Raw genomic sequence first — 23,749 nt, forward strand, 5'->3', positions numbered from 1 at the left:
GACGGTCTAATCAAGCTAGCCACATGCAAGCACGCAGCGCTGCGCCACGATTTCGTTCTGATCACTACTTATCTCCGCGCACTGCAAACCAGAAAATAAACAAAGCACGAGGCCAACGGGGCGGATGAAAATGTGAGTGAATGCATTTTGCGCAGCCTAATGGCCTTTAGGAAAAGTGAAACGTCTGGTCTGCACAGGTTTATAAGATTGTGTCCTAAACAAAGCTATATATATTAAAAAATGTTAATAAGGAATTTAAATAAATACAATACATATTATCTACATGGTTTTTGATATATAAAATAAACTATGAATTTGATTCCTCTTTTCATTTAAATTTAAATATTAATTATAGTAGGTACAAAAACCAATGTCTCTAGGCTTAGTTCTGGTTGTTAATTTTCATCTGTCTTCCAGTTTTTTAACAATCACTGTACGCAGTAGATATGAATAAACGCTTCCAAGCTGAGTGACTAATGGCTACTCACGCTTGTGGGGATTACCAAAGAAAATTGGGAACTGGACTTACCTGCTGCATGTTCCTCCACTGGCCAGTGGAGTCGTACTCGATGTCATTGTGGGCCATGTCGTTGCCATACAGATTCAGCTGGCCCGACTGGCCCGGATTGGCCACGTCATCGGGCTGAGCGGGGGTGGCGGTGCCATAGAATATCATGTCCCATTGTGTGATTTGTGCTGCAACGCAGAGCAGAGAAACCGAATGCATTTAGTTATTGCTGACTAGCCAAAGGCCAATAATCCAAATAAAATCGGAAACATCTATACAAAATCAACGGAACAAACACAGCAAACGCAAAATGTTATAAAATGTATGATATATTGCAGATTGCAGGCGGGCAAACAAGCCAAGTGAAGGGCCAATAAATCTGCCATATGAGCGATATTCGTACTAAACTACTCTATATATATGGCGTGGATCAAGTGCCGAAAGCTAATCGCAACTTTCGACAGTATTGGGGGAGGGGAAGGGGGAATAAAAAGGATAAAAAATGAAAAATTGTCGTGCTGACAACCAGAGCAATATCCAACACAGCGAAAAAGCATTTTAAAGTTGCTCTCTGATTGATGAAAGCAACAAGAAAGTGCCACTCAGTGGTTGTCAAACTTTCATTGGCGGCAGCAACGCTAAAAATCGTAAAATACAAAAGCGCAATAAAAAGCACTTTGACGGGAATGCCACCATGGTTATGACAGTCGGTGAAAACACTACTCACAAATTGATTAAATTTTTTAAAGCCTGGGGAACTATTTGAACAAAAATAAATTGAATTAGCGGGTTGAAGTGAGCACTCAAATTATTTTACACAGAAATACATGACTCTCGAATGGTACTTAATTTGGTTTTAGATGTGTGTTTTTTGGCAAATACAATAATTAAAATGAGCTGAATAGAACCGAAAAAAGGTTTATTTAATTTAAATATTGATATTGAATTCATTCTGAAATTAAAAGTGTCATAATGCAAATTGATGGGAATTAAAAAAGACTCTGAGAGGAAAACCAAATGCAAATGGTGAAAATCCGAAAATTGAATGGCTACCATTTGGTCGGTTGACCTCCTTTCGCTGGTCCCGCGGCTCCTCGTAATCAGGCGTGGCCTGAATCTCCTCCATTTCCACCTCCACTTGGGCGGGAGCCATGACTCCAGCGGCGGCCATCAGAAGCTGTTGCTTCTTGAGGATCTTCTGATCGGGCAGAAAGCTACTTCCGCCGGCGGGAAGAATGGGCAAAATGGCGAGGGAGGGCATCGTTTGCGATGGCGGTGGCACCGAGGGCGACTTCTTCGTGTTCCCCTGGCGACTGTTTCCCCCGGTAGTTGGCCTAAACAGCTCCACCTCGAATTGCTTGCCCTGCTTGGCCTGTTTGGGTTTTCCCTTGGGCGAGGTGTTCTCATAGGGTTCCAGTTCCGGGAAAATGGCCTGAATCTTTTCGTATCTCTCGAACAGCTTGGGTATTCTTGAATTCGAATTCGAGGTGGTGCCATCCTTCACCTGCTTGGCAGCCTTATTGGATACATTGCCAGTGGTTGTCCCGATCTCGCCCACCACCTTGCGGCTTTTCTCTTCATAGGATTTCTCGCCGGAATTCGCTTTTGGCCTTTGGGTTTGCACGCCATTCCTGTCCTGCTTGTTGTTCTTTTGCTGTTGCTGGGAAATGCGGTAGTACTTGTTCTTGTTGGTGGTTGCCTGGGTGATGCTGCTCTGGGTGGTCGGCTCCTTGCGATTGCCACCTGATCCGCCGGATTTGCCCTTATTACCGCTATTAGCCTTGTTTCCCTTGTTATTGGTCTTCTCCTTGCTGTTATTGTTATTGGCCTTCCCATTAGCCTTGCCCAAAATCACGCCGTAGGTGGCCGAAATCTGTTGGTATCCCTGCTTGGGTGGAGCGGGATTCAGCAGCGGATTGTTGGTCACAAAGCTGGACTTGTTGGGCGGCGGCACCTTGCCGAGCGGCAACTTGGAGCCGCCGGCGGAGGGAGAGCTGCCGAAGTTGTTGGGCGGAATGCGGGGATACTGGGGCGAGTAGGCCTGGTGCAGATTGCTGGCGGTGCTGCTGCTGTTCGGGGTGGTGGCCTCCGAGGCACTGGGCTTCGGCACCGAGATCGGATCGTTGGGCTCGATGCTCTGAGTGGTGCCGTAGAAGATCAGCGACCATTCCCTGAGCAGAGCATGGCCTGCACACCGGTGGGTTTGTTATTTTTAGTGGGTTTTTCGAGTGGTTAATGATGGGGTGTTAGGTGGGTGAGATCCACAAAAGCGCAGCATGTAGAACGGTACAGGTTTAAAGCATCGATCTGACGGCACAGTGTTCTTTCTTTTTTGGTGACATAGTAGCTACGCTAGACTTACCCATGTAGCGACCCTCGTTGTGGATCTCCAGCAGCCAGTTGCCCCGCGGCGATTCTCCCCAGGTGTGAACGGACATGAAGGGCCACTGGTTGAAGCCGGAGCGGGAATTGTCGTGGATCCTAATGGATTAAATAACATTTAATTAGGGAAAGCCTGCCTTAATAATTGAGTAATTTACCTAGGAGTGAGCAGCGTAACACTGGTGTTGGCAGGTGATCGCAAGTAGATCTGAATGTCTCCGCGTCTCTGCGAAGTCAGCGTAATCTTGGCCTGGACATGCTCCAGATAATTGACAGAAGAGCAGTGATTCACGGACAGCATGAGAGTGATGTGAGTGCGAGGAGGAATGACCCTGTTGGAATTATAAATTAAGTAAATATAAAAATCCAAGAAGAGAACCTTAAATCATCCTACTTGTCCACGTGGGGAGCGTTGATCTCGCAGCGCTGCTGCTCCGGCACCGACTTCCACTTGCGGGCCACGCGCACCATCTCGGCGGCGTCCATCAATCCGTAGCCGAAGGAGTGGCTCACCCGCCGGCCGACCCCGTTGCGGGACCAGCTGGGATCCTTGAGGTTCGCCGGCTTGGCGGTGCGCACCACGATGTGCTGCAGGTCGCGCCAGGTGAGATTCTGGTTGGACTGCAGCACCAATGCGGCGATGCCAGCGGCGAGCGGGGCCGACGCCGAGGTGCCCGTGTGGGAGACAGTGCACGAGTGGTGCAGGTCCGTGGTGACCACCTGCTTCTCGCCCTGCCCGCCGCTGCTGTAGGTGGTGGCCAGTGTGGAGCTGCACTTCTCCGAGTACCAGGGCACGTGGCCCTCCTCCGTGGCGCTGGAGATGGACAGCGTCCAGATGGAGTTCGTGTACCCGTCGCAGTTGCAGTTGTCCTGCTCCCGCCCCCCATTTCCCGACGCCCAGATGAAGATGCTCCCCTTGCCGCCGCGTCCCTTGGTCGTTCCCTCGATGAAGGCACGCGACGCCAGCTCCCCGGGTCCGTCGACCGTCTTGCCATCGTCGTCGGGTCCCCAGGAGGCGCTGTATATGTCGATGTACTGCGGGTTCAGCGACAGCGATCGCGCCTCCACCGCATCCGTGACATCTCCATCCAGCATCCGCACCCCGCCCACACTCGCCCCATAGGCGATGCCCACCGCGCAGAAGGAGTTGTTCGCCGTGGCCGCCACCTCGCCGGCACAACGTGTTCCATGGCGGTTCGAGTCCTGCATGTCGTAGTGCGGCATCGGGTCGTCGTCGTGGCTGTTCACGTCGTACGAGGCCTTGGGGTCCTGAATTTGGGATATATATTTGATGGGTTATGATGGGTTCTCTTGTGGTAAGTTTACTCCCACTTACGTAGTTTTCCTCAATGTCCGGGTGATCGGACTCCAGGCCATCGTCCAGGATGGTCACCACCACGCCCTTGCCCGTTATGCCCATCTTCCAGGCGGGTATCACGTTCATGTCCAGGCCACCACCGCGGTTCTGAAGGAAATAATGTGTTATTAAGGAGGAAACAAAAAAAAAAACTCAACGCAATTATCTCACTAAGAAAGTTACTCTTACTTAGTAACAAAAGAGGATATGAAAAGGAGGTATAGATTGAATAAGAAGTAGATCTTTGCCATTAAAATTACAACTTTAAAAATGTAATATTAAATATTTTAAATTACATAAAACATTTATCTTATTATAAAAGGGTTTTGGTGATTTAATGAAAAAGAATCACTTACCAGATACCACATCTGCGGCCATTTGGAGTCGTCGAAGGGCATGGCGTCCACCATCGACATGGCTCGCGAGGAGGTCCTCGAGGGTCGCATCCTGATGAAGTCCCTCTTGGATCGCGACTTGGCCCTCTGCTGCTTCGCCCAATGAACCCGGTCGTCGTCATCGAGGCGAGTTTGGTGATGCGTGGCGGGGGAGAGCGACCGCTTCGAGACCTTGTGATGTGCGAAGTGGTAGTGATCCTCGAAGATCTGTAAAAAAAATATAGGTTTATGGATTAGAGTAAGTTTGTATTTAACCTAGCTATTCTAGAATATTATTTCATTTGTTTTAGGCAGCAGTCTCTGAATAAAAAATCCGAGAAAAATCAGAATCGCAGCTTAGATTTTTAATTTTTCCAACAACTTACATAAATAAAACTTGTTATTTATTTACAAAACCAATAACAATGTCTGGCGGACTACAAGGAATTCGTAAGCTGGCCGACAAGCTCTTCACTCCCAACGAAATTCGTCGTTTTCAGGCGTACAAAAATCGCTTTAGTGAGAAATATCTGAGCGTGGAGGGCTTGAAGACCAGCTTTAAGAATCCAAAATTCGGAAAGCTTTTCTACCATCGCATGTTTTCCTCTCACAAAGATGGTAAGTCATTATTTCTTCCTTAACACTTAAGTTTAATTTGTGAAATCGTCTAAAGAGTGTGAGTGCCCCGAAGAGCCGAGAGCTAAGCCGGAGTGCGATCCCAGTTGGGATGAAATATACCCTCGGGGACCTCCTTACGAACCCCGTGATTCCCATTTCTGGTATCCGGATCCGGAATACTTGATAAAACAGGAAAATGTGGTATTTTATCCCGCCGGCGACGAGTGGAAACGCCGTCCGAATTTCACGGGAAAAATAGTTCCGCCACATCGCAATTTTCGGACCAAGTTCATCAACTTTGGACCCGCCCATCCGGCGGCCCATGGAGTACTACGCATGATCCTCGAGCTGGATAATGAAACGGTGCTGAATGCCGATCCCCACATTGGATTACTCCATCGAGGAACCGAGAAGCTGATCGAATACAAGACATATACGCAGGCATTGCCATACTTCGATCGATTGGATTATGTTTCCTGCATGGCCAACGAATTGGCCTACGCTTTGGCAGTGGAAAAGTTGCTGAATGTGGAGGTTCCTCGCAGGGCCAAGTTCATAAGGACCATGTTCTCGGAGATAATGAGGCTCACGAATCACACAATGGCGATCGCTTCGTCGGTTTTGGATTGCGGAGCCATAACTCCGCTTTTCTGGTTGTTCGAGGAGCGCGAGAAGCTCTACGAATTTTCGGAACGGGCTTCGGGAGCTCGTCTGCATGCCGCCTACATCCGGCCGGGGGGCGTGGCGTCGGATATACCCCTGGGCTTCCTCGATGATCTATACCAGTTTATCAACCAGTTCGGCGATCGCTTGGATGAAGTCGAGGACGTCGTCACCGATAATCGCATCTGGCGAATGCGTAACATTGGCATTGGCACGATATCCGCTCACGATGCCCTGAATTACGGATGCACTGGACCCGTTCTGAGGGCCACTGGCATCAAGTGGGATCTGCGCAAGCAGCAGCCCTACGATGCCTACGACGAGATGGAATTCGATGTGGCGGTGGGCGCGAATGGCGATTGCTACGATCGCTACTTGGTGCGAATGCAGGAGATGCGCCAGTCGGTGAATATCATCAAGCAGTGCATCGATTGCATGCCACCGGGTGAGATCAAGGTGGACGACCTGAAGATATGTCCTCCTCCACGTCGCAAGATGAAGCAGGGCATGGAGGATCTGATCCACCACTTCAAGCATTTCTCGCAGGGCTTCTATGTTCCTCCCGGAGCAACTTATACCGCCGTGGAAGCTCCCAAAGGGGAATTCGGAGTGTATCTAATTTCCGATGGTTCAACGCGTCCTTATCGCTGCAAGATTCGTCCATCATCCTATATCCACCTCGCCCTCATGGCCAAAATAGCACCTGGACACTTTCTGGCCGATGTGGTGGCCATAATTGGATCACTGGATATCGTATTCGGCGAAATCGATCGTTAGTTTTCCACATAGATAATTTGTATTGCAAGCAATTGTATGAGTTTCCACATTAAAGGAGGGGAACAAACAAAAATAATATTGGTTATGTATAATATATGCAATAATAATAGCATTCAAGCTTTTTGATGCTTCAATTGCCTAATCTTTTAAAACCATAATTTAAAATCATTCCCTGTACTATGTCCCTTGTTTAGATGCTAACTATACACACACACAAGTGTTGTCCTAAAACAGAAGGGTGAGTATAATTAAAATGGGCATTCATTATTTTAGATATTTATGCAGAATAGACCTGATCCTCTTTCCCCATCTGCACATAAGTACAACGATGGCAGGGAGAATAAACATAAATGGGGATTTTGCCGCAGCTCTGTGTTGTGTGTGCGTGTGGACTTTGTTGTTAATTGAATTTCATTGTGCTAAATTCTTTGGCAAATTGCAATTTAAGGACTGCACAAAAGCCCACTGTGGGTCGAAATGTTTCTGCTATTGCGATGACAATTAGTTTTGCAGAAGCGTTGACAGAATTAGTTATGGCAACTACTGGGCCATGAAGTTGGGCAACATTGTTCTGGCTTGCCACAGGAATTCAACCAATTTGAAAGGTGAACACGATGCATTCCCTCGGTTGCAACTTGGAATCCTGTCTGTTTTGCTTCGGTTGGGAATAGTGCGGCCTATCAAGTGTGAATAAGTTTGTGGCCCAAGACTTTCACCTGACTGATGCTTAATTGTAGGCATATTGCCATGGAACTACCATCACACACACACACACATTCTGCCTTATTCAAGCATGCATCATTAAGGGCTGTGCCAACACCATCATAAAGTTTGGAACCTCAGGTAAACGCTGAAAAGTATGCAACACAATTTATTTATGCCCACAGCAGGATGTCGCTGTCGATTTTGCAACAGCGGAAGAGGCTTTCTCTTTCCGCTTCCTTCTTCCATGCCCTTATTCTATGTCAAGGTGTTCTGGTTTTCAATTTCGCTGGGAGATTTTTATATTACTATTTCCTGTTTAAGGTTAAACAAGGTGAGTGAATATCAAGAAAACAAATGGAAAACGAGGTAAATGATGTACTTATTTACTGGAAATATATACATTTCGTATATTTTATTTTTATTTTTTTAAGCACTGAAATCTCCAAACTCCAAAATTGATGAAAGTGGGAACACGTTTTTTAGTTCTTCTCCCCCCGAAAATGTTTGCCTGAGTTTGTCGTAAAATTCGAGCAGTTGAATGGCACAGGATGATAGGAGAGGCATATGTGCCGACAGCAGCAGACACACACACACCCTCCATCGTTAACCCTTACCCCCACTCTTAACCCCCCTTCGGCACGGCTGGGCAACTACTAAAATTTTAATTGCTGCTACTCTCGGCGTACGTGTCGCCCAGCGCTCAAAGCTCGTTTAGTTTTTATGCCCGACGAGTGGTGCCACGCCCCCTCCTCCCCACGCGCCCACTATCAAGTTTATTAATTTATGCAGCACACACACACACATACACTCTTAGATTTGTTTACTAGCCGCCTGCTCCTGTGCATATGCAATTTTGTCCAACATTTTAATTGAGTTGGGTGGAAAAGTTAAGTTAATACCTCGCCCACACACACGCACACACACACGCAGTCCCACGGGTTACAATATTTTTGCAAAAAAAAAATAAATAAATAAAACAAAATAAACATAAAAGTGTCTGTAGGTCTGGCTATTGGTTTAGTTTTAATTGTTTTGTTGCGGTTTCAATTAAAATTGACTTATGCAACTCAACCTTCTCCTCCTCGATCCAGCTAAAGTGATAAAAGGGAGTGTAAGGACCTTCAGGATATAAAGTTTTCAGTAGCAATATCATACGTACAAATGCTCTGTACAAATTAATGCAAATGTAAAATACACTTTTCGTATGGAAGTTTTTATTCATAAATGTAACACATAACTTTTATTTCTGCTACTCTAGAAAATCACCGTTCACTTAAGCCAACATGTGCTCTCTCGACTGCAAAACAGCTAATTTTCTAGTGCATTTGTCGACAACATAACAAACGATGACACAAAAAGACAATAAAACCATGGCTAACACATATAGCAACAAATTGTGGGTGAGGAATGGAAGGATAAAGCAGGATGCAGACAAGGAAGGATATGTTAAGCTGTGAATAATGCCCTCTCCATGGCAGCTTTTAAAATTGTCAACAATTTAATTAATCAACTCGGGGTGCAGGCCACCTCGGGGGACTCCAGATAAATGGCTGTTCGAGGATGGCTAAAAAAAAGAACGTGCAGGAATAAGGGACTTTGGCTTAGCCATTGCCAGCAGCGCGTATAGAATGTGGTTGTTAATTAGAGAAACATGCAAAAAATGTTTTGAAATTTTCCATCAATTAAAATCGTATATCATCGATCAAATATTTAGAACGTGCAGATTAGCCATAGAGTTTTATATTTTTTTTTGTAATACCCTAAATTGGATGGCATGTAAAATGGCAGCCCGAATTTTTCTTACTGCATATAGAAAAACGCTCGCTGTGCTCAATTGCCAATGAAAATGGTTAATTTTTTACCGTCGCAAGTGGCGGCCTGGGGGCAGCGATGGAATGGGAACAGGAACAGGAAGAGGTCCTGCACCTGGTGACAGCCAGACAGGAAGCAGCCCTGTATAAATATGTGCGCCGTTTCATTAGCTGCTAATTAATTTAGTTTACACACAACCACACATCAGCCACCCAACATCGCAACCACCCAACAGCCCATCGTCCTTGCGCCAAGGAGGAAATGCAGTTTGGATTTTCCATTAAGTGGGCGGAGCAAGGAAGTCGGATGTTGGCGATGTGCGATTCCCTCGTCTGCGTGGTGGAAAATATTACACAGTGTTAAATGTGATGACAGGTGCAAGGGGAACGGTGCCCCAAGCCCATGGGTTCAGGTTAAAACTACGAAGGCAGTAAACTGTCACACAGGAGCTGTGAAAGATGTCAAAAGCAGCGAAAGGAGGCTGTCTGGAGAGGCAGGACACCCCTTTCATAAAGCTCAAACATCATCCACTGAAAAATATAGCAGTTTAAAATATTGCGGCTCAAAAGCGTTGCGTGTTTGCATTGTATGCATCATTGGCTTAAACGTCAATTAAATGATGAAACAGGAAACTTCAATAAAGTCAAATTATGTTCCACTTGGAGTACATGCAAATAAAATTTTAAAATTTAACAAATACAAACGTATTGATATAGTCAACCTATCCATAAACTCAGCACTTTTCGACATTGTTTAAAAAAGTGAATTTTTCGCTAGGGCTCCATTTGATTTACCGCTGATCCCCAAAACTCCCTATGTTGGTTTATGGAGCACTCTCGACCGTCATCTTACATGGAAACCCATGTCGAGCTGTTTGTCCAATCGTTTGGTAACCAACGCTGATATTTGCATACGTACACTGGGTACCTGGCTGGCTTTTGTTTCCCTCATCAGCACAACGATGCCATAAAAACGAACATGTTTTTTCCCGGTTGCCCGCTCCTCTGAATGTAAGCTTTCCTTGCCTGGCTTTTGTTAAAATATTTATAGAAAATGGCGACAATTGCGACAAACAATTGCGGGTCAGACCGAAGTTGTGCTCACTTGGCCCCACGCACTTTACATTGCATATTTATGGTTTTGTGTTTGCCTTTTCTCCGTTTGGCAAACAAAAATAAGAAGGAAAACATTGTGTTCATAGGTCAAACTTCATCATGATCTCCATGCATTAAGATTGAAATTGGTAGTAGCCCCGGGATACACTTTTGGATGGATAAACAGGAAGTCGAAAACACTCCCACGTCCTGCATATGCCAGCTTTCCACAACGATTTTCCCGAGGGCTGACCGAGGAAAATCTACCCTTGGCCGGAAATCTTATGGGTACCAAAGTACATAATTGTTTCCATGGGAGATATTGTGACTAACTTGCTTTTCCCCAGCATTTTTTCCGTATTTTTTTTGCACTTCCAATCAGGTGGGCTGGCCAACCCTTGGATTGGCGAAACTGTCCCCCGAGGGAAGCTAAATGTTAGACACAAAACCAAACCTGGCTGAGAGGGTAGCACATAGAATAAATTTAATATAGCAGGAGATCAGCTGTTGTAAATTCCTGCCCGGGACTTCCCCTTGCGATTTCTCGGTTCTGATGGCAATTGGGGGAGCAGTACATATCTTTTCGCAAATCTGTATCTTACGGGGGTTGGAATGCCATGAAAACGGCAAGACACTTACCCTTTGTGGGATTTTCGACCATAGCCTCAAACTAGAAATGTCTTAATGGAGATGGCAGGAGATTTGATTGGAAGTGACGAGACAGTTTTGGGTTTCAAAGGGGATCAGGAATACATTTACCCTATTAATTGGTTTTAACATGGATATCCTGAAAAATCTTCTAAAAGAATATAAGATTGAATGGTGACAGCAATCAATAATTAAAATTTTGTTTTTTCTCTGCAGGCTTAAACTTTGACAACCACTGCATACAAAACTTAATTTACCTGTACACGTTTATTGATTTACCACTCTCATGATTAACGATTCAATCGCATGCAAAACCCTTCTTAAATGACTGAACTTTCATAGGTATGCCCGCATGCTTCCCGCTTACCGCAATTTATTGTTCGAAATTAATTGAAAATATAAAAATCACATTGGCATTAAATTATGCGGCAAAGCGTGAGTGCGGAATATTAATGACACCGACTGCACGGCAGTAGCAGAACCCAGTGGCAAATGTGTTTTATTTTAATTGATGCCACTCACTGATCGAATCTCATTGCAATCCATCGGAAGAGCGAACTTTGCATGGGCAAAAATTAATATTCCAAATAAATTGTCAATCGCAGCCACTGCCATTCATTGCAGCTGTTAATGGATCAAAGTCGGATTAAACTCTTAGTCGGGGCCTTTAAATCAGATTCGCAAACTGCTGACCTATGAAAGACGCATCAATCTGGACGGATGGCCATCGAGAGGCCACTTCTCTCGAAAAGTTGTTGAACAAAACACAAGAGCCAGCTCAGCTGGCCGTCGGGCAAACAAACGACATCCGAATCTCTGCCTCCCTATTTTTTTTTTCGTACAAAAATGTTCACCCGAAATATATGGCAGTGCGGAATTTGACGAATCACTTTCGAGGCTGCTGCACCGATTCCGAAAAGAGTTTTATTTTTAAAGCGTATTCCTTATTTGTCCAAGCACAAGGCCAAATAAAAGGCCGCCGTTTACTTTGCGGGCCAGTTGGCGACGAGAGCTGTCTGTTTAATAAAAAAGAGAAATCCGAAAAAGGAGGTTGCCTTGGTCATTCTCAGTCATGGGTAGGCCTGCACGTCCTTTGGTAAACAGCCGGGGCACAGCAAATGAAATTTATTGGCTTTTCAAGGAGGGCAAAGAAGGACGAGATCTGTCGCCTTTTTTTCGGTCGCCGTTTGGAATGAAAATGGGGCGAAAAAGAAGGAATTATTGCAACGACCTTTTGAGGAAGATTAACATATGTTGAGAATATTATATGGTTATGTAAAGAAACTTTTTGGAGCATTACTTAGACTTGTACATAAAAATATTTTTCTATTTTCAGATCAGAAATCATGAATTTAATGATCAGTGCTGCATCCCTTTTCACCCTTGGTACACTAAAGCGTAAACATCCAAACATCCTAAAAATGGCTAAAAGCCCGACTTTTCTAAATGATATAAACAATCTGAAAATTTTTGTTTTCGATTTTTGAATTGATTTTCTTGATGAAGACCCTTCAATATATTATTAAGAAGATTAAAAAACATGAATTTAGTGATCGCGCAATTCAGTAATTAGTTTTGGCAATAAGAGATTGAAATGCTGATATTTGTGATTACGGAATTCATTCGTCAAATGGTTCGATTCAAAACCTGCAATCCAAATATGCAACACTTGGGATGAAGAAAAGGGCGAAAAATCCCTAATGGAGTATTGTGCACTGAACTGGCTCAGCTTGGGGTTTTCCTCTTGCGAAACCCAGCAGAGGCTCATTAACCGCACTCGGATTTCATTTACGGCTCCATCAAGCCGTCTGCTTCTGTTGCTCGAATAAAGCCGATAGCGAGGCACTGGGCTCCAAATGCAATCGGAGCAATTTCCAAATATTTTTGCATTTCAATTGCCGACATCAGCATTTGTGGCACGAGGCAGTTGCATGCAGATGAGCGAAGGGCTTAAGGCACTGTGGGTGGTAAGATGAGAGGGGATTGCGATGGCGATGGCGTTTGCAGCTGCATTCGCAATGCATTGCCCTTTGTCGAAAATTGATTGCACTTGTTGTCTGGTCGGAACTTCGCCGGCCAACGACTGATGATGGTCCCATTTGCTTGAGTAATGATGCCACTTGCCACTGCAGCTTTAGTTCCCCGAAATCGGGATCTCCAGCTGGAATCGATTTGGCCGCTCCCCTTAGCCCTTAACCCTTTGGTGCCCGCATCTTCCGGACGTCGCCTTTTAGTTTTGTAATGAAATGCGAAATTTGTTGCCGTTTGCCGTTCGTCGACGTCGAGTTCTTTTGTCTCTTTGGGAAATCAAATTGATTCGTTAGGTTGGCAATCTGTCGCTTGTTAGGCCAAATTGATTGAAATTAGGTTTAGACCCGGCTCGTTCTGGAGCTCCTGAGTTTTTTTGTTGTTGGCTTGGATTCGTTGCCTAGTAATTGGTTTCGCATCGCACTCCCTTGCAGTTTGCTTTCATTAAACGCGCTCCAAAGGAATGCAATGTATACCCCTTGGCTGTACCACGAAGGAGAGCTTCGCAATATGGGGAAAATATTTGAGAAATGCTGCATACCTCAAAGATCGCCCACATGACTGGTGGAAATTTCCCAGAGGAATCAGAGCAGATGTGAGCCATTATTGCACCTTTAAGTCAGAATGAAATGGCAGGCAAAAGCTAGAGCTGTATCCGCATTTATGTGTGAAAATGAAAACAGCAAAAAACGGAAGAGTGCTAAATAAATAACTCAAATGCCAGTCGAGAAATTCACCAAATAATTTCCGCAAGAAAAATGGTATCTCTGTTTTCTATTGAAATTCCTTGAACCTTGCTGGGAGTTATGAAAGCTCTGATGAAGTTAAAATGCATTCTGGCTTATGCTCTCGTAGTTGCACAAGGGAGAATTTTCCACTCAGAAATAACTTGAAAGAAACAAATGTTACTCATATAACTTTTAATAAGTTTTTGAAGGTAAATTTAAGAAAAGTTATTTTTATACAAATCACAGAGATTTAGTTATCCAATAAATTTCTAATTATATTTATATAGAGTATATTTTTTATGACTTTGTTCCACTGTTTGCAATATTTGCCTGACTTTTCCCTACCTCCGACTTAAACTATTTCCGTAGCCGCCTTCGAGGAGCCGTGACACAAATTGACTTCGACAGCAGGAAAAACAACATCAGGTGCGCAAAATGCGGGGGAATTCAGCTGAGTTGGAGGTGGAGGAGGAGCTCGGGGTGGCGAATAAATTTTTCCTGCATACACACATGTACCGTCGCAATAACAATAATCATAAATACACAATGCGGAGCGGGCTGGCTGGCACGTGTCAATGCAGGTCATAGGTCCCCCTATTTATTTGGCATAACGCATTCCCAGATCTGAGGTACCCACTCGACTCCCCAACTCGGCACTTGAGTCTGAGTGGGCTTTTTGCTCTGATGTTTTCTCAACTTCAATTGCCGCCCATGGGAATTCAGTTCGTTCTGCGAACTCGACTCGTACAATAGCTAATGGGGTTTCAAGGGGTTTTCCGAGGAGACGCGATGATAAGTTTCGCCTTAAAAGCGCGCCAAGTAGTCTAAAAGCGAGTGCAAAACAATTTGTTTGAGCTCTAAGAAAAATAAAGCTTTCCAAGAACTTGCTATGAGTTTAATTAATTTTTACAGTTTTTCAAGCTGAAAGTTTTTAGCCTACTTTTACAAATTCCGTTGAAAAAAAGGTGAAAGCATTCACTCTGTCCTCTTAAAAAGTTAATTTTCATAATAATAATTTTTTGCACTTTTTATCCAGCAACTATTACTTGAAAAATCAATTCACGCTTCACCAAACTTTTGAAATTTTTACAGTTTGCCTGCAATTTTAAAGCGCTTAAGCACAAAAAAAAAAACAATGAGGAAAGTCTATGAAAAGTTGGTGCACTTATTTTTTTCGTACTTGTTTCGGTGAAAGGGAAAATTTTGTCAGAAGTTAAATTACTTTAAACTTACGCATGGAAAAGAATGTAATTGTTGGTAAAGAAAAAGCCAAAAACTTTTGCAACAGTGGAACAATTAATGATGAGGGAAATGGAGGCCAGGATCAAAAGAAAATATGCTGCCAAGCGTTTAAAAGTGCCGAAATCGTTTCTTTTTAGTCCTAGAATCTACCCGATTCCATCTCGTGTCATGATTGAAAAACTTTTCTGCCAGAAATCTGTAGAAATTTCAGCAGTTGCACTCCCTTATTGTTCACTTTGGATTCTGGAGCGTATTGCAAATCATTGTTACACTCCAAGACTCATAAAACGAAGCCATCAAAGTGCAAATGCGAAACAAATTGGGAATTGGCAGCTGGGAGATGAAAGAGAAGAGGGAAAGGGTGGGGCACAATTATTATTAAAATGCATTAATCAAAATTTGTTGAGGTGATTCTCTTTCTTGTTTCGGATTTCATATTTCGGGGTAGTTTCCGCAACGTCAGAACTTTTTCCAATAATGCAGCACCAAAGAGGAAAATATAAATTTGTTTTTCCTTTCTTTTTTTTTTTGGGAGGGTGGTGAGATACGAATATCAATTTGCTCTTCAGGGGTGGCCTTCTAATGGAGAAATGCGAGCTAGTGGAAATGTTTACTTTCCCCTTATGAAACCACCGGGGAGCTATAATTTTGTCTATCTTATGCTTTTAAGGGAATATGAGAATATTTATGGGTCATCAAAATTTATATGTAAATACAACGCATGGTTTATCCAGATCCATTATTTTTTATACACTAATTACATTTTGCTCCAAACAAAGACCGCCCACACGGTTTTAATCCTGGCGTCTGTGTTTCGTTGTACGTCCTTTAAAATCTGTGCAAACATCAGATAGTAAAGACACAAAAGAAAGGTTTAGATTTATGCAGCCACAAATTTCATAAGCCACATTCTCTGCCCAACAGCGATAACAGAAAATCTGTATTTTACAAACACACTGGTTCATGTGCATTATATAGAAACTACACTTAAATAAAATAGACCTAATTAATGGATGCTCACAAAAATTAAAACTATACTTTCAGACTTGATAATAATAATAATTATTTGCTTTGGAGAGAAAAATGTTTATTTAAATCTAAAGATTCTACAATGAGTTAACTTTTAAAATATCGCCTTCAATACTTTTTATTTCCAACTAGAAATTTAATCATCATCTTTTTGGTATTTGCCCAGCTTAGCCATTTTACCGTCTAGACGAAAATCTTCCCAGCCACTTCCAAAAAAAAAGTAACAAAGTTCAAAATGACGGAAATAACATTGAAAAGAACTCCTTGAATAGCTGAGAATGGGGAAAAAATAGGCGAATGTGAATGATGAGCAAAGTTTTCCGGTATCATGGCGGAAATTTATGTGTGCGTAAATAAGCGCAGACAAGGCGCAGAAAGTGGAAAACCTAAGCGTTGGATAGACCGAGCGAGTCTCTAGTAAATCTTGGTGAAAAGGGAAAATTTAATGAAGCAAAAATCGAGGGAAGCTGCCACACAAGCACTTAAAACATTGTCAACACCAACACAGATGCTTAGAGTTAACGGCTTTCGGTTTTGGCGGTTGCTCTCCGCACAAACAATCGCCCAACCCAACCGCCCACTTCTTGGGCGCAGCTCTCAGGGGTTTTCCCCACGATCTGCAGCCCTCGTTGGAAAACTAAAACACAAGTAAGCTGCAGAAGGTGAAAGGGGGAAATGCCGGGGTGAACTGTCAAGTCAAGTGCCAAAAAAGTGAGGAAATGTGGGCGGCATCCCACCTCTTTTACCATCTGCATCAACAATTTGTTGCATAGTTAGAGGCGACGCGCTGGCAGTCTAAACAATCAGTGAAAGTTGTGCGTGTGCTGGGTGGAAAGTCGAGAAAAAAGTGGGGAAATGCAGTTCAGGGAGTTGGGTTCCTTGCCTTGCCTCAATTTAGCTGCACTTCACTTCTCTCGACTCGATTCCATGCGAGGCAACAAAAACTGTGAGCGAAGCGCCACAAAATCAGTTGCAGTTAGGTGAACTCGACATGTACCATACACATGTGTGTGTTAACAAGGATTTCAATTTGTAGGATGACAGTTAATAGCCTGAAGACGCGACACTTGAAAACTTCCGATTTGAAGTGTTTGGCAAACAGAGCAGGAAGTGTTAGGCGTACGGTTTAAATCAGAGGTTAACTTTAAGCTGAAAGCTATCAGCTGTTTAAAATGTCAAAATTCACTTTAAATTCTTTACCCGCATTTTGCTCAAAGCTAAATTATCGCTCGTTTATCAGTGAGACGTATGAGTTCATTCACAATTGCCAGTCAGTCATACGGATAAACGCGTTTTGTTCGCCCTCAGGCAAAGCCATTTTGATGCAGCCTTCCACATATTAAACTTGCCCCGCCTGAACGAATGATGCCTCCATTTAGGCAGGTGTGAAATACGTGCGTTGTTTAATTCAAACCCGAAAAGTTCCATCCGCGAAGAAAATGCAATGCGCAACATTTTAACATAGTTTATGGGGCACCACATACAAACACACAGACGCGTATAGACTTTCCCCCCACACACACACACACACCATCAAGTGCAGTTGCATGTGCAAGTGTGTGTTGCATATTTTGTGGCGCTTGAAAACATTTTTTTATGGCAATTTGCCAGGCGAAGGAAGCTCGAGCAAGCACAACAGAACTGAAATACCCTCAACACACACATAAACGCATTGTTGCGGTAAAACAAGGCGGCAAGAAGGAGAGATGCACTCGAAAAAATAACTAGAGATAGGTCTTATGTGAACTGAAATATTATATAAATATAATTGTTTTCAGTAACTAGAATGAATAAACCAATTGTTTTTATATACACAAAAAGTTATGTAAGGGTTTGTTCTTTTTGCAGAATTTAGAAAACAAGTTTTGTGTTTTCCATAATTTTTTAAAGGTGGAACAACTACACAAGAAGGACACAATCTAATACCTGGCCAAGCTTTCTGCTCCGGCTGCTTTTGCCTTGAACGCATTTTTCACACATGTTAAGTGCGCCCATTTCCCCCCTGTGGATGCAACCGCCCTTGTTGCCACGCCTCTCTGTTGTTCAATAAATAGCTGGCAACATGGTGTCCAGTCTTCGTCTCTCATTTCCGGCTGTCCTTACCCCTTCCCTTCTTCCCCCTCTCCCATGCCCCATGCTCATCCTGCTCATCAGCTGTTTCCTTTTGTCAGCCATAAAAATGCCCGAAAATGTTGCATACTTTCTGGGGGGCTTCTGTGTTGCCTCAAGTGCTTGCCACAGTTTCATGCGCTTTTTACGACACTTCGTACCTCCGCCTGCCACTCGCAACTTGTGCCTTTCAAAGGCATAATTTGACAGCAAATTGTTCAGTTTATAGCCAGGCACTAAATATTCTTTCAACTTTCGGCCGAGAGTAGAAGTGGGCGCCATGCAAAATATATTTCGCACACAATGTGCCAGCTTTTTGCCCGCTTCTACACGTCCGTCTAGATGGCAGCCAAAAAACTTGGCTTTTTCCACACCGCCTTGTTTTAAAAGCTGGCTAGAAATAATGCAACAAAGTTGGTGCGGGATTAGAGCGGAAGTTGCACACACCGGATGTAATGGCCAAATGAGTTTCATCTTTTTTACAGCTCCTTATCAGCATAAAAAATATCTTAATTCACACAAAATTTCACTGGACGTAAGCGGATTGTCCGAGCAACTGGCTCGGAAAAAGCGAGCAGCCAGCGAATGCCATGAAGTTATTAGAGTTTGCTACTTAGTAATTAGTTTGTCATACGTGGCTGCGTTTCAGTGGTCAGGATAATTGCGGTTAAGCGAGAGAAGCAAGTTAGTGGAAATTTTAGGGGAAGCTGCTTTCAACTGTTTAGTATTAAGTTAACCGAAGCTTAAGCATATAAATAAATTATTATTTGAATACTCTCTCTTCATTAATTTGTAATATTGTAGTACGATATTCCTTAATGCATTTTCCCTCTTACTTCCGATTAAGCGCCTCGTAGTAGCATTTACAATGCAGCATTAAATTTACCTGAAACAAAGGGGAATCTAGCACCACCTCCCACTAATTCCACTTAACACGGTGTATGTGTATATGAAACTCATATTCCTTGTTCTGCCAAAAATCAGCAAATTGCAGTGGTCTACTTGGCTCGCCTGCACATCCCATTTGGCCATGCAGTTCAGTTGGTTGTAGCAACTCGAAAGCCCAAAAGGACTTTCAGGTAATTTGAACTAACACAACAGGCAGGTAAGGGGCCATTCGAGGGGGAGGGGAGGTGGGGGAAGGGTAGGTCGAGGGCCTGTGTCTGGGGATAAGGGTATATCTCCACCCCACTTCACACCCCTCGCCTCTCACCTTGCCGAGTGGGTCAGTGCAACCAGAGCCGTCATATTCCATTTGGTTAACCAAAAGTTACGTGCTTCGGTTTATTTCCTTTTGTTTGGTTGGCTTTTCTTTTTTACTGTTTTCTTTTTTTTTTCCCCACTCTCACTAGTATTCTCCTGTTTCCGTTTCTGCGGTTCCGACTGGCTTTTGGCCATGAAACCATTTCTGCTCGACTCCCGACGCTATGCAACGCATTATTTGCTTTGGATTAGCGCTCGTCCTGCTGATCTCTCGTCCTGTTTTTCCACTTTGCCCCCTCTGGCCCACTGCGGTGTCCTCCCTGTTTAATGCCGCCACTCTGGCGTGTCATATAAATTAGCAACAATGAAGGAATTGCACAATTTACGAGTCCCTCGGGTCAGAAGTGCGTGTGGGGGCGAGACAAAGTATTTCTTCTTCCCGCTGCTCATTGAATGTGTTTTTAAAAATGTCTGCTGGGTATAAAACAAAAAAAAGTGTGGTGGCCATTGGGTACAGGCAACTATGGAGTGGTGTCAGTTATGCACTTGAAGAAATCAAGGATTTCTATTTACTAAATTTAAGGGTTTTCTTTAGAAAAAATTCTTAAGAATGTAAGTCTCCAGAAGCCCAGTTTGCCAAAGCCATCTTTACACATATTTACTGATGAGATAGGGATCTGATTTTTTTTTACAGTGTAGTCCGATTTCAGAGTGCGTGTTCGGCCTGTGGCTTTTGCTCGTTATTGCCCGTTAAGGTTCACCGAATTGAGCCGCCGAAAGCGACGGAATGTGAGAGAGGCAGAATGTCTGCGAATTTTCCTCCCCGCCTCGACTGTATATTAATTGAAAGTCGCTTTTCAACAGCGGTTTTAACAGCCCTAGATCTCCGTCCCGTTGACCCCTGCTCTGCTCTGAATTTTTTCGGCGGTTATCTTTCGGGGAGCTGTTGGATTTTATGGTGCATTCGATGAAAGGTAAACATATCAGGGGGAATTGTGTGGCTGGCGTTGGTTGGTATTATAGGTGGATGAAGACCACTCTCAAAAGAATAAATAAAGAAAGAACCAAACCCTTTTCCCCGAAACTTTGCCTAGTTTGGGTTTTGCAATATTGACTGGGGAGTATAAAAACGAGTTTATTAACAGCGAAAATATTTTTACTTAACCCGATTTCTACTACATTGAGCTACACAATCAAGGTAAAAATCTTCTCTATAACCTCTTCTTGAAAGTGTAATGATATCGCTTCTCATAAAATCGTTAATTAGTAAAAAAAACTTTCTGAGCGGTTAGCTCTTCCAAAGACAAGGAAATTCCACCATAACATAACTTGTTGCGGCAACTTCACCTGAAACTTAATTAAGTAACTTACGAAAAAGCCTAGTTAACTAAACTGTCCAACATTTATGGTCTGGCCTAGCCAACTTCTAACTAAGCCACGAGCACCGACTTCCTGCATCTCCTCCTTGGTCACACATTAATTTTCATTAGCGATGCCTTCAGTAAGGGCCCTTCACTTTCGCTAAACTCAGCCCAACTGAAGGGAGAAAAAAATAAAATAAAGGTTTATTACGCCTACGTTTTATGCGCGCAATTGGCTACCCTGGAAATCGAGCGACACTTGACTACCCACATATAAATATATATACTATATATACGAACACAAATCTAATTAGTCAAACCTCACTGTAAGAGGCCCATGAAGAAAAGCCCTGAAGAGGTAATAAAAAATAGACGAGGAGAACGAGGACCAAGTTTGTCAATTGGCTTTATCGCCGGGCGAAAGAATAGAATAATTTTTACGACGCATCCCTATGTAGTAAAATCCTGGTAAAATGAGCTGTACGCTGGCGCATTAAGTATACCACACGTTGAACCGTAGGAAAAAACACAATTTAATTAATGTTGTTACACTGTTGTGTTTGCGAAATTCTCAGAATTAAATTTGGACAGGAAACGGAAGTAGCCGAAAAAATGTTAATTGGATTTCCGCTTTGTGCTTCGCGCTGCTATTACGCTCTCTCGTTATTAATTATGCTCTGCATGTGTTGGCTTATGAAACCAAAAAAATAAAAGCCAAGAGAGGGGGCTTTCACACAAAAATGGTTTGCCAGAATTTTAATATCTCTGGATATTTATTTTGGGTCGGCCCCCAGTTTCCGTTTTATTATTTTTTAAACATTTCTCCCGCAAAATGAATTATTCGAACGATAAGAATTTCCGTTTTCTGTTGGTTTTACTCTTTTGTTTGTTTGTTTCTTGCTCGAAAGGTCAGAAAGAAAGTGGGAGAAGGGTAGCCTTTTAATTAGTTATAAATTTGAAACAGACCAATGATGCCCGGGAGATATCGTTTCCAAGTTGGCCATCAAACTTGTCGCACATGTAATTCTATTAGACCCCCAAAAAGGTCAACTCGAAACAAGAGACCGAAAAGAACAAAAAAAAAAAAAGATGGCGAAACTGTAACATAATTCAATTTATTTAACAAATTGACTGCCACAGCCTGGCCAACTCAAGAGTCCCACGGGAAAGAGCGAGAGTCCTTCAGAATGCGAGCGTGTGTGTGAAACATATGCAAATTGAGAAATCGCTTAGGCAAGTATGTGTGGGTGGCTGTGTGCTGTGTGTGTGGTTGGATGTGTGAGTGCCAAAAACTGGCTTCCAAATAATTGCTATGTAGAACAAGAGCGGCGGGCGGAAGAAGAAGAAGGCTGCCCCACGTTAGAGTGTATAAATCATAAGGCGAAAAACTGGCAGAAATTTATGTGGCAGCCAAGTTGGTTGGGCAACTTTGGATGAATTTCACCAAGTATTTCAAAAATGTGGAAATGAATTTCATTTTATTATAAAAGAGTTTGGAATAACTTAAAAACAAGTTTTGCATGCACATAACAACTTTAAGATGCATAGTTAAGCTTGTTTAATTAGAAAACAGATTGGAGACTTGACTTTGGCTAAAGTTTGAACAAAGAATATGAAAAGGATTTAAAGTTTCCTTCTCTTTGCAGAAGAGTATTTTGATTTGCAGTTAAATTGCTTTATCCCTTTATTAAATAAAAAAGCCACAATCGAAGCAGTCAACAAATCATTTATCCAGCTTCTACCCTCTGCCAACAAAACCCCTTCTATTTTGTTTAACAAAAGCGCCATAAAAGTAGGCATGAAAAAAGCCAAAGGCAACAATGAAAGGCCAACTGTATTCGTGTCCGAAACTTCCTATGTGTGTGTGCGTGTGGCCATGTGCCTCCGTCTGTGTGTCTGTGTGCTCAATTATTTATGCTCGCACGACAACAACAATGCTCGTAACAATAACAACAGCAATCGCAACGGGAACAAGAAAATGGCCAGCAACAATATGGCCAACGGGGAGAAAAAAGGTTAAATCGTAGAGCGTGCAATGAGACAAAAACCGAGAGAGCAGGAGGAACCGGAGTCACGCACACACCGACAGATCACCATATAGACAGTCACACCCACACACCTACGCGGACACAGAGCAACAAACTCCTAACCGTAAAGGACACATGGCGCATTGGTCTCAAACAAAAGGCAGTTAGTTTTTGACTTTTGGTTGCCAGAAAACGTTTTATGAAGAAACAGAGGGGTATTTTCGACAGGACTTTACATAAGGTTATTACATAATTTGAGTACAACTCACAGGTTAACATATAACAAATAAAAGGGTTTACCCTGCTTAAACTTTATGAAATAAAATGTTATAATTTTTTGAAAAAGCCAAAAAATTTATTAAGAGACCTGAGGTATCCCCCAGTCGCCTATTTGGTTTTCCCTTTGATTTTCCCCTTTCCTGCTCATCCTTTTATTGTAGTTGTTACCCCTTTTTTCCAGCTGTTGGAAAACGTTTGCCGTCGTCATTGTCGTCGCCACGCTGTCTGGTCTTTGGACCTTTGTGTTCTTGTATTTTTTTCGGGTGACTTATAAATTATGAAGCAAGTTTTGCGGGGTTTGGGCTGTGAGCTGTGCTTCCTGCTACATAATTGCAAAGTGAAAGCGAAAGAGGAGCGAGGAGGAGGAGGTTACATGTGGGAGCTGTAAAAGTTGAGCACATAACTCGCAGCTGGGGAATTCCCCACTCACACTTTGAGTGGCAAATGAGTTAAGAGAGTCTAGACACGCCCCCAGATGATGAGGTCTGGCAGACAGATGATAATTGAATGGGAAACATAGTTGTTCATTTCTTACGCCATTCTGGATTTTCGCTTGTGTGTTTCTTATGGTAGAGATATATTTACCTGCAAAGAGAAAGAAAAGATAATGAATTAGAGAGATGTTTGAAATAATAGAAAGCACATTAAGGATATTGTTTGCTCTCTGCATAATGCATATTAAGATGGACAAGCGAAAGGGTTTATAGCAATCGAAATCAATTCAATGGCTAATACTGCAATATCCTAAGTGTTTTGTGTATTTGCACAAGCGGCACAAGACAATCCGAATCAGGATCAATTGCTG

General features: G+C 43.1%; 2 protein-coding genes and 1 long non-coding RNA gene across 5 annotated transcripts in view; 1 reads left to right on the plus strand and 2 right to left on the minus strand.

Annotated features, from left to right (window-relative positions):
• LOC108095737 (furin-like protease 1, isoforms 1/1-X/2) overlaps window positions 1-23,749 on the minus strand; it is a 125,616-nt gene that overhangs the window by 6,179 nt on the left and 95,688 nt on the right. For 2 of the 3 annotated variants that reach the window (XM_017196914.2, XM_017196916.1), the window contains exons 5-11: window positions 4,604-4,849; window positions 4,227-4,355; window positions 3,285-4,159; window positions 3,049-3,222; window positions 2,871-2,989; window positions 1,562-2,695; window positions 530-696 (exon numbers count right to left, since the gene is read on the minus strand). In XM_017196914.2, coding sequence (XP_017052403.1) covers window positions 530-696; window positions 1,562-2,695; window positions 2,871-2,989; window positions 3,049-3,222; window positions 3,285-4,159; window positions 4,227-4,355; window positions 4,604-4,849 — 2,844 coding nt within the window. The remainder of the gene's footprint in view (window positions 1-529; window positions 697-1,561; window positions 2,696-2,870; window positions 2,990-3,048; window positions 3,223-3,284; window positions 4,160-4,226; window positions 4,356-4,603; window positions 4,850-23,749) is intronic. The other variant, XM_017196917.2, reaches the window with a different exon arrangement.
• LOC108095741 (NADH-quinone oxidoreductase subunit D) lies at window positions 4,935-6,791 on the plus strand. The gene is made up of 2 exons (XM_017196922.2): window positions 4,935-5,239; window positions 5,295-6,791. Exons 1-2 carry the CDS (start codon window positions 5,047-5,049, stop codon window positions 6,677-6,679), a joined length of 1,578 nt encoding a protein of 525 aa, XP_017052411.1. The 5' UTR covers window positions 4,935-5,046; the 3' UTR covers window positions 6,680-6,791.
• LOC108095744 lies at window positions 11,268-11,825 on the minus strand. Its single transcript, XR_001771674.2, has 2 exons — window positions 11,632-11,825; window positions 11,268-11,562 (listed from the first exon to the last, which is right to left on the minus strand). It is a non-coding gene; the product is annotated as an uncharacterized LOC108095744 (long non-coding RNA).

The sequence above is a fragment of the Drosophila ficusphila genome, unplaced genomic scaffold, assembly GCF_018152265.1.
Source record: "Drosophila ficusphila isolate 14025-0441.05 unplaced genomic scaffold, ASM1815226v1 contig_791, whole genome shotgun sequence".
NCBI lineage: Eukaryota > Metazoa > Arthropoda > Insecta > Diptera > Drosophilidae > Drosophila > Drosophila ficusphila.